This window comes from Leopardus geoffroyi, chromosome X, assembly GCF_018350155.1.
Source record: "Leopardus geoffroyi isolate Oge1 chromosome X, O.geoffroyi_Oge1_pat1.0, whole genome shotgun sequence".
Classification (NCBI taxonomy): Eukaryota; Metazoa; Chordata; class Mammalia; order Carnivora; family Felidae; genus Leopardus; species Leopardus geoffroyi.
Genome location: NC_059343.1, coordinates 42,002,534 through 42,020,779, shown reverse-complemented (window position 1 = coordinate 42,020,779; position 18,246 = coordinate 42,002,534). Strand labels below are relative to the sequence as shown.

Sequence of the window (18,246 nt, the reverse complement as noted above, 5' to 3'; positions counted from 1 at the left end):
TCTCCTTCTCTCTCTGCCCCTCCCCAACTTGTGCTCTGTCTCTCTATGTCTCTCAAAAAATAAATAAATGTAAAAAAAATGGACAAAGAGAAAAACAGAACTGAAGTACTTCAAGAAATAATACTGCCAACTGATTTTTTACAAAGATGACAAGGCAATTCAGTGGAGCAAGAATAATTTTTTTCAACAAATGGTTCTAGAACAATTGAACAGCCATATGCAAAACAAAACGAACTTAAATATTTTCCTAAGTAAGACCATATAGAAAAGTAAATAAAAATGGATCACAGAACTAAAAGAGCCAATATTGGGGTGCCTGGCTGGCTCAGTTGGTAGAGTGAGTGACTCTTGGTCTTGGGGTTGTGAGTTTGAGCTCCAAGTTGGGTCCATGTGGAGATAACTTAAAAATAAAATCTTTAAAAATAAATAGAGGAGCCAATATTATAACACACCTAGATGAAAGCATAAGATAAGATCTTAGTGACTTTGAGTTCTGCAAAAATTTCTTAACCATTACTCAAAAAGCATGAGCTATAAAAGAAAGTATAAATGAATTGGAATCATTAAAATTAAAAGTTTTTTCTCTTCTGTTATTGAGATGAAAAGGCAAACCTGGGAGAAAAATGTTTGCGAAATATATACCTAACAAAGGATTTATTATCTAGGATACATAAAGGACTCTTACAATTCAATAATAAGACAAACAGCCCAATTTAAAAATGGGCGAAATATTTTCAGGGAAACATCAACCAAGATGATATATAAATGACAAACAAGCACAAGATTCTCAACAGCATTAGTTATTAGGAGAGTGTACGTTAAAACCACAGTGAGACACCACTTCACTCCCACTAAAATGGCTTAAATTAATAGGAATCATCATGCCCAGTGAGGACAAAGATGTGAAGCAAATGAAACACTTATATACAGCTGGAATACAAGATTGGTACGCCACTTTGGAAAACAGTTTAGCAGTTTCTTAAAAAGTTAAATATACACTCACCATATGACCAAACCATTCATTCCCAGATATTTATACAAGATAAATGAAAGCTATGTCCACACAAAGACTTGTACATAAATGTTCATATCAGCTTTATTGTAATTTATTTGTAATTAGAAATAACACATGTTAATCAACACATGAATGGATAAACAAATTTGGTATATCTATACAATGAAATACCACTTAGCAATAAAAAGGAACATATATAGATACATGTAACAACACAAATAAATCACAAAATAATTACGGTAAATGCAAGAAGCCAAACAAGAGTGCCTATTGTATGATTCCATTTATACAAAATTGTAGAAAATGCAACTAATCTATAATGACTGAAAACAGATCAGTGGTGCCTGTGGATGGGGAAGGGTGTGGGGAGGGACAGTTGGATGACAAGGGACATGCTTGTCATTGTAATGATGGTTTTAAAGGTGCATGAATATGTCAAAACTCATCAAATTCTATTTACCATGTGCTAATTATACCTCAATAAAGCTGTAAAATATATTTGGGGGGTCAATGGAAGAAATCTGAAAATAGGCTAGATATGAAGTATCATTGAATTAGGTTGATAATGATAATCCAGTTATGTGGGAGAATGTCCTTATTTTTAGGAAATGGATGCTCAAGTATTTATGAGTGTAATGCTATGTCTATAACTTACCATCAACTTTTCAGAAAAAAATTTACATATACATTGTTGAATCTAGGTGAAAGTTATGTGTGTTCACTGTACTGTTCTTTCAGTATTTCTATATGATTGGAAATTTGAATAATTAAAATGTGGGGGAAAACCAATATTGCTATATTGTTTTATTGCCCATCCTCCTCTTCAGAGAGAGAGAGAGAGAGAGAGACACTGACACTATCGTACTGGAATGTAGGCAGATCTTTTCTGGGAATTTCTCCAGGGAGAAAGACATTTTCTATCTTTACTGTCCTGGAATATAAATAAATCTGAACACACTGGCTGTTAATATCCAGACAATAAGAAATATGAGAGATTCATGGAGATCTATCTTTGAACAGGAGGCTAGAGATAATCACTCACAACTAAAATAAATAATGATATTAAATGAATGTAGACTGGTATGAAATGGATGGAGAAGATGACAAAGACATATTATATATGCATAATTGATATCCTTGAAGAAGAAACGAAATGGATCAGAAAAAAATTTAGGTAAATTAAAACTTCACTGAAATGAAAGGCTTGAATCATGATTGAAACTGCTCTTTGTAACTAAAATTAATTCACAAAAATCAAGATCAAGGCATATGCTTCTAAAGATCATTAACTTTGAGTATATAAAAGAATCATAAGGCAGAAAGGTACAAGACAAAAAGAGAGATTAGCCTAAGACTTCTCAATGGCATCACCCAATTTTAGAAAAGCAACACTCACTAAGTTTTCAGGAAAAGGAAGTAACTTAGCAGTCAGGGTTCAATTAGGGAGTGGATTCACTATAATTATTATGGAATAAGGAGTTTTTTTTTTTTTTTTTTAATTTTTTTTTTCAACGTTTATTTATTTTTGGGACAGAGAGAGACAGAGCATGAACGGGGGAGGGGCAGAGAGAGAGGGAGACACAGAATCGGAAACAGGCTCCAGGCTCTGAGCCATCAGCCCAGAGCCCGACGCGGGGCTCGAACTCACGGACCGCGAGATCGTGACCTGGCTGAAGTCGGACGCTTAACCGACTGCGCCACCCAGGCGCCCCAATAAGGAGTTTTTAAATATGAATTCGACCATGCACAATTGTGAGAGTAGCTGGGAAAGTAAAGGTATGGAAAGGGGAGATGGAAGATTAGAGAAGTCACTAAAACAGCCCTTTTGAAATGCTGGCATGGGAGGATAAGGCAGAGCTTGCAGGAAAATCTGAGAAGCCAGGCACATCCAGCTGCCACAGTGAGATTGTCAAGGGAGAACTTAAAGAGAAGTCTATGAAAAGCTGTTGCCTTTATGGGCCTCAACCAAGCATCTGGTGGTAGACCTGGGATCACTGGTGGTCAGCAGGGCTGGGAGATACAAAGAAGGATGGAATATAGAATGGAAGAGAGAGAGGAAAAATTAAAACTTTCTGGGTACCTCTGCATCTGTCCTCTACTGTATCTAATCTCAGACTTGTAGAGTAATGGTTATTCCTTCACTTTGACCTCCCAAACCTCATGCAATTTTTACTTCTGGACAATTCTAATCTGGAGCCAAATAGGACTCTTGAAAAACGCATTTCTTAGTATAACCCAGACAACAGAGCAGTACAGCCCAATGACCTAATTATTTTTCTACTGAAAAAGTTTTGTGGTGAAGTAACATTACCTGAGTTCAGAAATTCCTTCAGGTTTGCTAAGTTTTTTCCCTTTAGTTAAATTCACTTTTAAAATAACACTCATCGGGGCGCCTGGGTGGCTCAGTAGGTTAAGCGTCTGACTTCGGCTCAGGTCATGATCTCATGGTTCATGAGTTCAAGCCCCGCGTGGGGCTCTGTGCTGACGGCTCAGAGCCTGGAGCCTGCTTCGGATTCTGTGTCTCCCTCTCTCTTTCTGCCCCTCCCCTGCTTGTGCTCCGTCTCTCTCTCAAAAATAAAAGTAAACATTAAAAAAAATTTAAATAACACTCATCTAAGTTAACAATGACCTCCTTGTCACAAATTTCAAGAAGCAGTTTTCCATCCTCATATGAGTTGACCTCCAGTCTGGACAATTTCCCCGCTGAAGCACTGCTTCCACAGTGTTTCCAACACTGTCTTCTGTCAGCCCCTTCCTCACCTGGTATGTTTTTACCTCTGGCTGCTCCTTCCTGTTATCCTCTATAGATGAATCCCTCTTGGCCTGGTCCTCAAACGTTGGAAGCAAAAACCTTGGTCTGAGGCCTACTTTTCCAGTTACCCAATACATTTTCTTTAGGTAACTGGATGAGACTAAGACACCACAGAGAAGCTCTCATATCCTGCCCAGGCACAGAGAATTATAGGGGGACTTGAGCAGGTACAGGAAGTGGGGTATATCTAATATTCATCAAGAACTCTCCATGCATAGTTCTAAGTGCTTTATACAGGTAAGTGCATTAACTTCTTGTTATGGGTAATCATGTCTCCCCGAAAAGATATGTCCAAGTTCTAACCCCCAGCACCTCACAATGTAAACTTGTTTGGAAAAAGTCTTTACAGAAAGCAACCAAGTTAACATTAGAGTGGGCTTAATTCAATGTGACTTGTGTCCTTACAAGAAGATTAGACACAGAGACAGACATGCAAAGGGAATATAATGTGAAGATACATGGGGAGAAAATGGCCATGTGATTAATGTTATCTAATGCCAAGGAATGCCCGAGGCTACCAGAAACCAGGAGACAGGTATGGAACAGTTCCTTTCCTAGGGATTTCAGAGGGAACATGGCCCTGCTGACACTTTGATTTCAGACTTCTGGCCTCCATAACTGTAAGACCAAACAATTTCTGTTGTTTTAAGCCACTCAATTTGTTACAGCAGCCCTAAGAAGCTAATACACTTCTCATGTCAAATCTTTAAGATAGGTACTAGTGTGAACATCCTTTAAAGCTGAAGAAAATAGGACAAAAAGGTTAACTAACCTGCCTACGGTAACACAGCCAGTAACTAGTAGAGCCAGGATTAAAACCCTAGCAGACAGGTTCTTGAGCCCATCTACCTAACCACTATACAAACTAACTCTTAATATTTTTAACCGCATTGTTCCTAGTAACAAAAGGTTGAAAAAAGGATGTGTGTGTGTGTGTGTGTGTGTGTGTGTCTAAATCTTCACTTGATCTTAGCCAAAAGGCTGAGAAGTGACAGGTGTATAAACCTTAATAAGAAAAAGATTGAATAAACTATTTTATATTCATCCCTGTGAACTATCATGCAACCATTCAAAATAGTTATTATTGGGGAATAAAGCAAGATGCAGAGACAGTTGTATGAGAAGATCCCATATTTGAAAATCAAGGAAAAAAACAATTCTTACATAGCTTCTCTCTGATTATAAGCATGGTAACATACATATGTCTATATATAATTAAGAGCACAGATTAAAACATGAAAAGTGTTCATAGTAGTTGATTAGTACTGTTTATCTGTTGGAGATGAAGAGTGGAGAAGGAAATTCAGTAAATAGTAAATGTATCAGTTACCTTTTTCTGGGTAACAAGCCACCCAAAACTTAGTGGCTTAAAACAATCAATACTTAATCCATGATTCTGTGAGTTGTCTGGGATGGGTGAGATGGATGGCAGAGTTGTTCTAGTCTGGGTCAGTGTATTATTAATCTATTAATATGTTACAAGTTACCCTAAAATTTAGCAGCTTAAAACAACAAATATTTATCTCACAGTTTCTGTGGGTCAGGAATTCAAGTGAGGCTCAGAAGGGTGCCTCTGGCTGAAGATCTTCAAAAGACTGTCATTTGGGGCTCTCATCTGAAGGCTACGCTGGGAGGATATGTTCCCAAACTCACTCACATGGGTCTCTCCATAGATCTGCCTCATGAGATGGCAACTAGCTTCCCCTAGGGTGAGCCATCTGAGTATCCAAAACAGAAGCCACATCCCTCTGTAACCTCACCTTGGAAGTAACATCCCATTACCTCAGCCTCATTCTATTTATTAGAATCAAGTCACTAAATCCAGCCCAAGCTTGAGGAGGAGATTATAAAAAGGCGTGGATACCAGGAAGTGTGGATCATGCAGGGTCAGCTCAGATGACACTGACCACAGTGGGCTTGTGGGTGGCTAGTATAGCTTCATTTGCATGTCTGGCAGATGAAAATCTGGTTGGTGTAGGGAACTTTAACTAGGATGGGTCATCTCTGTTCCATCACTGCTCCATGAAGTCTCTCATCATCTAGTAGCACAACCCTTGTCCTTAGGATTCCAAAGAGGAGCAAGAATGGGCAAACCTCAATATGCAAGCACTTATCAAACCTCTGCTTATGTCATATTTGCTAATGTCCCATTGGCCAAAGAAATGGCGATCCCAGTTTCAAGGGATGGAGAAATAGACTCTCTCTCTTGATGGGTGAAGTGGAAGAGTCACATTGAAAGGGGGGGGGCATATTTTCTGCTGCTAGTGGCCAAAGGAGACCGTCCAGATTTCTGGCTTCTGCCTAGGATATAGACATCTGGAAAGAGCATAGCTCCCATTCTTATAATAAGAAGAAAATATGGGTAATCTATAAAATCATAACTTTTCTTGAACTCACCAGAGAACTAAGATCATAGAGCAACCAACTAGCTTATATATAAGACAAGTGCCTCAAGGGAGACACGAAGTTGTCCCTGGATCACCTGTGGCAAAGCAAGAAGGAATATGGGCCCACCATGCCAGCAGTTAAAATTTCAGCAAGAAGTTTTAATGAAGTTCTAAAGGCTGAGTGTGGGATAATATGAGAATATAGAAGCACTGAGGGCTGGAGACCTAAAGGTAGTTGGCCTTCACTTGCAAGCTCTTCCCTACAAACCTCCACTGGATCCTCACAAGAAATAATGGGGGTAGGGAAGGAGACTGGAGAAAGCCTCTCTCAGTTGTATAGGCCTGCAAGGGGAAAGCTGCTGATACAGAAATAGCACGAAGCCCCAGTGGGACCCTATTTCCTTAATGAACAAAAGCCTTAAGCCACTTAAAGAGAAGTGATGCAAACCCTGTTGTTCCCAGATACAGGTGCAGATCCACTGTGGCTAGAGAAAAGGGAAAAGGGAAAAGGGAAAAAAAAAAACTTCCATTCTTGGGGGAAGGGCAGGTAATCATCCTGAGCTCAGACCATTAAAGGCATGTTACCAACGGGGAGGTGCAGGATCACTGAAAAAGCACCACCCTCAAGACCTAGGGATACAGGGCCTGCCTAAAACTAAGGTTGGTTTAGGACAACTCCTGCCCCCTACTCATCGGGTCACTACGACCCAAGTAATAACAGTAGTCTACTACTAAGGGAGAGACATGGGCATGGAGAGAAATCCTCCCTGAGATGCAGGCACACAGGAAAGGTCTAAAGGCAAGGGTGGTGCAAGAATATTGAGAAAAATGATCTGTAAAACCAATGCCTACATTAAGCCCAAGGTAATACTAGAGAAATTTGAAGTCTATGGTACAATGAAGATAACCACAGCAACAACAAAACCTAAATCCAGCCCAAATTCTGACTAGATGGACCTTCCTCCCTTCCTCTCTAATGATTTATCAAAAGAGCAGCCATGATTATTTCCAGGAATAAATATTATTCATCTCAGTTTCTACTCTCCTACATACAATATCTTACATTCAGCCAAAAATTATTAGATGCAAAACAGAATAAACAATCTTCTGTTAAGAGACAGAGCAATAAAAATAAATCTAGACTCAGCTGACCCAGTTGTTAGTACTATCAAATAGGGAATTTAAAATAACAATGATTCATATGTTAGAGAGGATGGTGGGAAGTGTGAACAACAGGTATGAACAGATGGGGAATTTCAGCAGAAAAATGAAAACTAGAAGAGTCAAATGGAAATGCTAGAAATAAAAAAGAAAACATAACTGAGATGAAGAATGCCTTTCATGGGTTCATCAGTAGACCTAACAGAAGTAGGGGTTAAACAGACCTAACAGGGAAGGGGTTAAAATTAGTGAACTTGAAGATAGGTTAATAGAAGTTATCCCAACTGAAACACAAGGCAAAATAAAGATTGTAAAGGGACACACATATAGGGATGGTAGAAATTTGTAACGTTTTTCTATCTAACACAATCTATCTTCTGGTCACTATTTATATATCACACCATGCAAAATATGTTCATCCTCATTCCAAGACCTCCAAATGTCTTATCCCAAATTATGGCATCAAATCCAGGACCTCAAGTCTTCTGTATCAGGTTCAGATGTGGCTGAAGCTCCTTGGGTGCAATTTGTTTCTTGATCTAGAGACCTGTGAGCTAAATGGTAGGTTATATGACCATCACCCCCCCCCCCCACACACACACACTCAAAACACACACACACAAATGGAAAGATAGGGTAGGGACTGGAGAACTGCAATAGACACTTTCATTTAAAAGAAGGGAGGAACAAGAGGCACATATTAGTCACTGTTCCATAATAATTCTGAAATCCCACAGAGCAAATGTTGTCAGATCTCCCTGCTCCAGGGGCAGGATGTTTCTTGATTGGGTCACAGTTCTACCTGGGAACAGCTTCCCAGTCCATTTTAATATATTGTTCTTGGGTCTCCTTTCTGAGACATCCTTCTTTTTCCATAAGAAATGGCAGCTGAATAACTTTCTCTGCTTGCTTCATGTTCATAGAAGTTAGAAAAGGTAGTCCAGAGACCACTTTTCATTTTGGACTGTTTCAATTCCTTTAAGTCCAACCTGGAGGTAGTAAAACTCTATTAGAAACTTTATAGGTGTTCTATGAATCTGGTTTGTATTTACTCCATGCCCCAAATGCCACACTGACCATTCTTTTTAAGACAGGCCCCTTCTCTACTTTATCAATATGTCAGGTTACTGGACGATGTCATGAAGTTTTTAGAAGCCATCTGGTTTAGCTGAGAGAGTTTCCCAAACACCAACTTAAATATTCCACACATTTTAACAAAGGGTCTTATAGCCACACCCATGATTTGATCTCTACCCTGAGGCCACTTTTCACCTTGAGAATATTTTGATGTCCGGAGAGACTGGAGATGTGAGAAATAGTTATTTTCCAACCCAGCAAGTCCTGGCTTTTTTTAATATTTCTTCTGAATTCTGCTTGCAAATGGAACAGTTATTTCCTTAGTTCATCTCTTTTTGTATCTTACCATATGCAGCTAAAAAGAAGCCAATTGATATTTCCAACATTCTGTTGGAAATCTCCTTAGCCAGATCCACAAGTTCATCTGGTATATTCTCTATCTTCTCACACAGCATGGTAACTGTTTTGTTATTCTTTTCCTTAGTAAATAACATAAGCTGCCATCTTTTTCAGCCTTTCTTAACAGTTTTCCTCATTGTTTTTCCAGTCTCCACCTGCCGCCCAGGCCCAAAGCTAATGCCACATGTCTTAGGTTTTGGTACAATACCTCTGCAAGCATACACTTTTAGGTATTGCTTAGCATTTTCTGTGCAACAAACTACCAAAAACTTAGCAGCTTAAAACAAGAATCATTTTATTTATCCCCCAATTCTGGTTGGCCTGGTTAACTGGTATGGCTCTTTTGGTGTGGGCCAGTTTGGCTGGGGCTGGAGGTTGAGGAAGGCCTCACTCTCATGTCTGGCAGTTGGTCTAAGAGGCCTCATCTGTGCTGGCTCATTTCTGTTCCATGTGGCTTCTCACCCTCCAGCTGAGTACTCTTGAGTTTCTTCACAGGAAGGTCTCAGAATTCCAAAGAGCAGCAAGAGAAGATAAGCCTCAAGGCAGACTTTCTCCAGGCCTCTTCTTGAATCTCTTTGCTAATGTATATTGGCCAAAGCAAATCACATGGCCAAGCCGAGAGTCAAGGAGTAGACAGAGTTCTGCCTCTTAATAAAAGAAAAAAAGAGTAACATTGCAAAGGGGTGTGCATAAAAGGATGGGAGAGGTCTGTGGCTATTTTGCATTGTACCACAATTAAAGAAGATAAAAATAGAATGTTGTGGAAACCAGTATGAATGATAGGATTATATTTATGTGTTCACGTAAGAGTATATCTGCAGATGTGGGTATATATAAAACCATAATGACATTAAAACTGTGGATTCGTGGGAGGATTCAATAGGAAACATATTTGACAGACACAATTATATTAAATTCAAAAAAGAATTTCAATTCAATTATTCCTTCTGTTGTGCAATGTGTTCTGCCACAAACACCCTACAGAACTGAGTGTAGGTTTACACATCAAATACATTATTTTGTTGTTCTTCCTTTCACTTTGTTGCCACTTTAAATTGCCTAATATAACACAGTAAACATGACTGTCATTTACATAATTTTGCTCACTCCATCTATAAAGAATTGGGTAACAATTTGCCTTATCACACTTTCTACAGGAAGGCTTTACCTAATGCATCAAACTGACAGCATTTTCCCCAAACTGACAGGATTCGATTCTATTTTGTGAAGCCATGCAAATATGAAAAGTCCCTTTGAATCAATGCATTCTTAGAGGGTCTCTTGAATAGTTTTTCTCATCTCAGGTGCAAGAGCCTGAAAAATGCTTTTTATTATGCAGTGTATTCATGTAGGGTCTGTCTTGGATAGATTTCATAATACACATGTAGACCTGACTTCTGTGATAAGGCTTTCTCATTTTTAAGAAACAGGGTTACTTTCATGTATGAATATTGCGATGCATACTCAGAACTGATTTCTGAGTGAAGCCCTTTCCACAGTCACTGCATTTATAGGGTTTCTCTCCAGTATGAATTGTCTGGTGCTTGTTGAAATTTGACCGGTCAGTGAAGGCCTTCCCACATTCGGCACACATGTAAGGTTTCTCTCCTGTGTGAATTCGCTGATGTACTTTGAGATGTGGTTTCTTGGAGAAGGATTTTTCACATTCAGGACATTTATAAGGCTTCTCTGTAGTATGAATTCTCTGATGTGTAATTAACTCTGACTTCTGGATGAAGGCCCTGCCACAGTCAGCACAAACATAGGGTTTCTCTCCAGTATGAATGGTCTGGTGTTTATTGAAATTTGACCGGTCAGTGAAGGCCTTTCCACATTCAGCACATATGTAAGACTTCTCTCCAGTATGAGATTTCTGGTGAGTATTGAGATTTGATCTGTTGGTAAAGGCCTTCCCACATTCAGTGCATATATAGGGTTTCTCTCCTGTGTGAATTCGCTTATGCATCTGGAGTTGTGACTTAGAAGGGAAAGACTTCCCACAGTCACTGCATTCATAAGGCTTCTCTCCAGTATGAATTCTTTGATGGGCAATCAAGTGTGCTTTCTGAATGAAGGCCTGCCCACATTCAGTACATATATAAGATCTCTCTCCTGTGTGAATTCTCTGATGCATCCTGAGTGTTGATTTTTGGGTAAAGGCTTTCCCACACTCACTACATTTGTGGTGTCTCTCCCCAGTATGAATTTTCTGATGCACATTGAGGGCTGAGTTCAGGGAGAAGCCTTTCCCACATTCACTGCATTCATAGAGTTTTTCTCCAGTATGAGTGGTCTGATGCCTAAGTAGAGATGACACCTGGAAAAATGATTTTCCACATTCACTGCATTTATAGGGTTTTTCTCTAGTATGAGTTTTCTTATGCATAATTAATTCTGAATTATGGATGAATGCCTTCCCACAGTCAGGACATATGTACAATTTTTCGTCTCTATGAACTCTCAGATATATACTGAGTAGTGGCTTCTGTGTAAAAACATTTACACATTTGCCAAGTTCGCGAGGTTTTTCCATAGTATGGATTCTCTGGGGTGCAAAGAGGTGTGACTTCTGGGTGAAGATCTTCCCAAACTCAGTACACACATTTGTTTTCTCCCCAGCAGGAAATTTCAGATTGTGACTGAATGCTTGTTTAAGGCTGAGGACTTTTCCACACTGATTACTTTCACAGAATTGCCCTCCTGTAGGAGTATTTGCATGGCTAGTATAAGAAGAACTCTGAGTGAAAACTTGACCACGTCCAATATTTTTATCAAAATTCTTTGTTGCAATGTTTTTACTAGGGGTATGTAAGTCTAAATTCTGCTTAAAACTCTTTCCAAATGAGTCACGTTTATGGGGTCTTTTCTGCGAAGGAATACGATTTGGGCTTGAAGGCACAAACTTTCCACTGTCTTTATATTCAAAGTCCCACTCTGTATTCAATATTTTCTTATTGATGAAAACAGCATGACTCAGAGGTTTGCTCTGTTTTTCCTGATATCTTTTAATCTGTTCAGAATCTTGCCACAGTTCTTCTAAAATGGAATACAATGAATCATCTGTTGTATCTTCACCCTCCATTTCACTATGAAATGAAGCTTTTCCAGAAATTCTTCTTTGTGGGGTCTTAATCCCAAGCCTCCCATCTAAAAAGAGAAAGAAAAAGTAAAATTGACACAAAGAATAGATAGCAGGGTATTAAAAGGTACACATAAGCTAATCCAAATTGAACACAGGGAAACCAGTATATATGATGATGATAATGACAGTGATAACAAGAAATACACATATAGCACTTACTATGTGCCAAGTTCCTGCATGACACGTATGATGTTCCAAGCATTGTTCTGAGAAATACATACACACACTGGGGTGCCTGGGTGGCTCAGTCGGTTAAGCGTATGACTTCAGCTCAGGTCATGATCTTGTGGCTCCTAAGTTCAAGCCCCGCGTCAGGCTCTGTGCTGACACCTTGGATCCTGGAGCCTGCTCTCCCCCTCCGCCCCAACTCTCAAAAGTAAATAAACATTAAAAATGTCAAAATTTCACATTATTGAGAATTTCAAGACAGTGGGGCACCTGGGTGGCTCAGTCAGTTAAGCGTCAGGCTTCAGCTCAGGTCATAATCTCACAGTTTGTGGGTTCCAGTCTTGCCTCAGGCTCTTTGCTGACAGCTCAGAGCCTGGAGCCTGCTTCGGATTCTGTGTCTCCCTCTCTCTCTGCCCCTCCCCCACTCACACTTTGTCTCTCTTTCTCTCTCTCAAAAGTAAACATTAAAAAAAGTAAAAAATAAAAAAAAAAGAAACACACACACACTCACTCACTTAATCCTTTCAAAAGCCCTTTGAGGTATTTTCTATTATTAGGTATTTCTATTATTATCTACCTATCGTAGATAAGGAAAGTAAAGCTCAGAATGGTTATACGTATAATTTGCAGTAAAACATAAGTTATTAAGCATTGGAGATCGGAGTTCAACATAACCAATCTAGCTCTATTTTGGTAGGAGGCTCGGATATAAAGTAGGGTGGACTGAAGTTTTAAAAGACAAAGGTTTTAAGGGAAAATAATCTGTGGATAGACTAGGTTTGGAGGAGGTGATTCAGAGTCTAAGTCCTCATTAGCTTTTGATTCTAAATCCTCACTAGTCTTGTTCCTTTTTGTTTATTAGCAACTAGACCAAATTAATGTGATCAAAAAGCCAATTTAATTTGCCAGCAGAGTAGATCATTAAAGTTCTCATCATAAGGAAAAAAAAAACCTTTTTTTTTTTTGGTATCTTATGCAATGGGTTTTAACTAAACTTATTGTGCTGATCTTCCACGATGTATTTAAGTTAGATCATGATGCAGTACACCTTAAATCTATACAGTGATGTATGTCAATCTCCATAAAATCGAGAAAAATTTACGCCTATAGGAAAAATACTGGGGGTGGTAGCTATTCTGGCCTATATAAAAGAATAAGTAGATATCCACACTCCAACTCTCCATCTACGTATAACTGTTTTGTTGGACCTAAAATCATACACATCTAACAAGAAGCATAAAATCAGAGAGAAGATCAGCTATCTGTGGTAGACTGAAAGCTGTCCACTAGAACCTATTTCAGCATTCTTTTGCAATAACAGGAAAGTAGCCAGGCATATGGCTGCCCAGTCATGATAGCATTTCTCAGCCTCCTTTGAGAAAATCGGTTTGGCCATGTGACAACGTTCTCATCAACAGAACGTGAGAGAATACGATAGCTGCCACTTTCAAGTCAGCGCACTGCGACAGTAGGCATGTTTTCTCTATACCCTCTTCGGCCTTCTTGCTTTACTAAAACCTGGCCTTGGCAGCAACACAGATACAAACGTGCAGGTGACACACACACACACACACACACACACACACGCACGCACGCACAAACCCAAGAGATGGCCGGATTATGTAATGGAAGGAACCTGGATTCCCAAATAAACATGAGCAACAAGGTTTTCCAAAGGGCTGTGATATTAGCAACTTTATCTGAGAGAGGAATAAAATTCTTCAGTATTTAAGTCACTTTACCTTATAATCTCTTTGTTACTGCAAATAAGCTTTAATATAATTTCAAAAAAATGTTTACATTTATTTATTTATTTTTGAGAAACAGAGTGAGACAAAGCGTGAGTGGGGGAGGGGCAGAGAGAGAAGGAGACACAGAATCTGAAGCAGGCTCCAGGCTCTGAGCAAGCGGTCAGCACAGAGCCTGATGCGGGGCTCGAACTCACGGACTATGAGATCATGACCTGAGCTGAAGTCAGACGCTCAACCGACTGAGCCACCCAGGTGCCCCAGCATTAACATAATTAATACACTATTTTCACCCAGAGTGGGAATCACAGATGTTTCCATGACCAGTATAGTGCATGAGACATATGAGATTCTTGATAATGTTAAAATGGAAAAATTATACATTATTTCCTCAGCAAGAGATTTTAGATTGTGAGAATGCTCTGAGTCATCAAGTTCAGTTTTACCCCGTTGGTCACTTTGATGCTGTATTCTGGATACATATCCCAGCCAAAAATCTCATCCTTTTATTCTTACGTCGTGTTTTTATTCTCACACGCTTGGCTTTAATGTATTCTGGAGATATTAAGCACTGGATTCCGAGTCATGGTTTTAGAAGTGGTTCTGTTTTTCACTTTAAATTATATATATTATATATATATATATATATATATATATATATATATATATATGTGTGTGTGTGTGTGTATATATATTATATATATGTGTGTATATATATAATTATAATATTATACATATTAATATACAGAAGAGGTTCTGCTTTTCACTTTAAATTATATATATAATTATATAATATATTATTATATTATATATTAATATAATATATATAATGAGTATAAATATAAAACTTATAAATAATTAAGTTAGCTTCTAAACCCCTGCTGTATTGGACAATATTTACATCACCAGTACCAATTTTTAATGCAAAAAATCTGCAATAAAAAGCTTCCCTACACTTTTCCTGAGCCCACAGATTCAATGAACAGTACATAAATGAAGAGTCGACGGTCTAGATAAAACCTGTGGTGCAAGCTTGCATTCTATTTGCCACTCACAAAAATGCCTCAAAAAATCCAGTTTATTCTTAAATCAAAAGACACATTTATACCTTCTTCCTCCATTTAGCCTGCTTAGCACTTAATTTCTTTTGTGCCACTGGAAAACATATTTATGCCGAGAGCTCTTCCTCTCTGGTCAGGAATAAGACAGGGACGTCCACTCTCACCATTACTATTTAACATAGTGCTGAAGTCTTAGCTTCAGCAATCAGATAACAAAAAGAAATAAAAGGTTTAAGAGATAAAACAGATGAACATAAGGGAAGGGAAACAAAAATAATATAAAAACAGGGAGGGGACAAAACAGAAGAGACTCATAAATATGGAGAACAAACTGAGGGTTACGGGAGGGGTTGTGGGAGGGGGGATGGGCTAAATGGGTAAGGGGCATTAAGGAATCTACTCCTGAAATCATTGTTGCACCATATGCTAACTAATTTGGATGTAAATTTTAAAAAATAAAAAATAAAATTAAAAAAAAATAAAAGGTACCCAAATTGGCAAGGAAGAAGTCAAACTTCACTATTTGCAGATGACATGATACTCTGTAGAAAACCCGAAAGACTCCACCAAAATGTTGTTAGAACTAATACATGAATTCAGCAAAGTTGCAGGATATTAAAGCAATGCTCAGAAATCTGTTGCATTTCTATATACCACTTATGGAACAGCAGAAAAAGAAATCAAGGAATTGATCCCATTTGCAACTGCACCAAAGAACTACAAGATACCTAGGAATAAACCTAACCAAAGAGATACAAGATCTCTGAAAACTATAGAAAGCTTATGAAAGAAATTGAAGAGGACACAAAAAAAAGGAAAATTATTCCACGCTCCTGGATTGGAAGAACAAACATTGTTAAAATGTCTATACTCCCTAAAGCAATCTACATATTTACTGCAATCCCTATCAAAATACCACCAGCATTTTTCAAGAGCTAGAACAAACAATCCTAAAGTTTGCATGGAACTACAAAAGACCCTGAATAGCCAAAGCAATCTTGAAAAAGAAAAGCAAAGCTGGAGACATCATGATTCCAGACTTCAAGCTAAATAACAAAGCTCTAATCATCAAGACAGTATGGTACTGGTACAAAAACAAACACATAGATCAATAGAACAAAATAGAAAATCCAGAAATAGACCCACAACTATATGGTCAACTAATCTTCGACAAAGCAGGAAAGAATATCCAATATAAAGAAATACAGTCTCTTCAGCAAATGGTGTTGGGAAAACTGGACAGCAACATGCAGAAGAATGAAACTGGATCACTTTCTTATACCATATACAAAAGTAAATTCCAAATGGATGAAGGACCTAAATGTGAGAGAAAGCAAACCATCAAAACCCTAGAAGAGAACGTAGGCAGCAACCTCTTTGACCTCAGCCATAGCAACTTCTTACTAGACACATCACTGGAGGCAAGGGAAACAAAAGCAAAAATGAACTACTGGGACTTCATGAAGATAAAATCTCCTGCACAGTGAAGGAAACAATCAACAAAACTAAAAGGTAGCCTATGGAATAGGAGAAGATATTTGCAAATGACATATCTGACGAAGGGTTAGAAACCAAAATGTATAAAGAACTTCTCAAACTCAACATCCAAAAAACAAATACTCCAGTTAAGAAATAGGAAAAAGACGGGGCGCCTGGGTGGCTCAGTCGGTTAAGCGTCTGACTTCAGCTCAGGTCATGATCTCACAGTCTATGAGTTTGAGCCCTATGTCGGGCTCTGTGCCGACAGCTCGGAACCTGGAGCCTGATTTTGTGTCTCCCTTTCTCTCTCTGCCCCTCCTCTGTCTCAAAAATAAATAAAAACATTAAAAAAAAAGAAACAGGCAAAAGACATGAATAGACATTTTTCCAAAGAAGACATCCAAATGGCTAACAGACACATGAAAAGATGCTCAACATCAGTCATCACCAGGAAAATACAAATCAAAACCATGATGAGATACCACTTGATGAGATACCTGTCAGAATGGCTAAAATTAACAACACAGGAAACAACAAGGTGTTGGCGAAGATGTGGAGGAAGCAGAACCCTCTTGCACTGCTGGTGGGAATACAAACTGGTGTAGCTGCTCTGAAAACAGTACGGAGGCTCCTCAAAAAACTAAAAGTAGAACTACCCTACAATCCAGCAGTTGCACTTCTAGGTATTTACCAAAAGGATACAAAAATACAGATTCAAAGGGGTACATGCACCGTGTTTATAACAGCATTATCAACAACAGCCAAACTATGGAGAGAGCCCAAATGTCCATTGAATGATGAATGGATAAAGAAGATATGGCATGTATACACACACCACACACACACACACACACACATACACACACAAATATTACCCATCCATCAAAAAGAATGAAATCTTGCCATTTGCAATGATGTGGATGGAGCTGGAGTATATATGCTAAGCGAAATAAGTTCGGCAGAGAAAGACAAATGCCATATGTTTTCACTCACGTGTGGAATTTAAGAAACAAAACGGATGAACATATGGGAGTGTAAAAAAAGAGGGAAACGAACAATAAGAGATTCTTAACAATAGAGAACAAACTGAGGGTTCTTGGAGGGGATGTGGGTGCAGGGATGGGCTACATGGGTGATGGGTACTAAATAGGGCACTTGTTATGATGAGCACTGGGTGTTGTGTGTAAGTGATGAATCACTGAATTCTATTCCTGAAACCAATATTGTACTGTATGTTAACTAGGATTTATTTTTTTTTTAATTTTTAATGTTTATTTATTTTTGAGAGAGAGACAGAGAGACAGAGTGTGAGTAGGGGAGGGGCAGAGAGAGAGAGGGAGACACAGATTCTGAAGCAGGCTCCAGGCTCCAAGCTGTCAACACAGAGCCTGACGCAGGACTTGAACTCACAAACTGTGAGATCATGACCTGAGCCGAAGTCAGATGCTTAACCGACTGAGCCACCCAGGCGCCCCTTAACTAGGATTTAAATAAAAATTTGAAAAGAAAAATAAATTAGACAACAAAGGATAAAAGAAACATGTTTATGCTTCATTAAGCAGTTTGAACCTTTTACTTTGAACATTAATCTGATCATATTGCTAGCAAGACTTTTTCTAAATTCCAAAAGCAGACGCCTTCTGTGCGATTCATTTTGCTAATTATTTTAATAGATTTCTATTATGATAGAACATAATGCATAAGCAGTAAACCTTTTTAAAGCCTTTTTAAATGTTTATTTACTTTTGAGAGAGAGAGAAAAAAACAGAGTGCGGGGGGGGGGGGGAGAGGGGCAGA

The 18,246-nt window shown here is 38.6% G+C and overlaps 1 protein-coding gene across 4 annotated transcripts in view; it reads right to left on the bottom strand.

Moving 5' to 3' along the window:
- Positions 1 to 7,219: 7,219 nt before the first annotated feature.
- ZNF81 (zinc finger protein 81) overlaps positions 7,220 to 18,246 on the bottom strand; it is an 86,933-nt gene continuing 75,906 nt past the window's right edge. For all 4 annotated transcript variants that reach the window (XM_045470747.1, XM_045470746.1, XM_045470748.1 and 1 more), the window contains one exon: positions 7,220 to 11,998. In XM_045470747.1, coding sequence (XP_045326703.1) covers positions 10,290 to 11,998 — 1,709 coding nt within the window. In that variant the 3' untranslated portion in view covers positions 7,220 to 10,289. The remainder of the gene's footprint in view (positions 11,999 to 18,246) is intronic.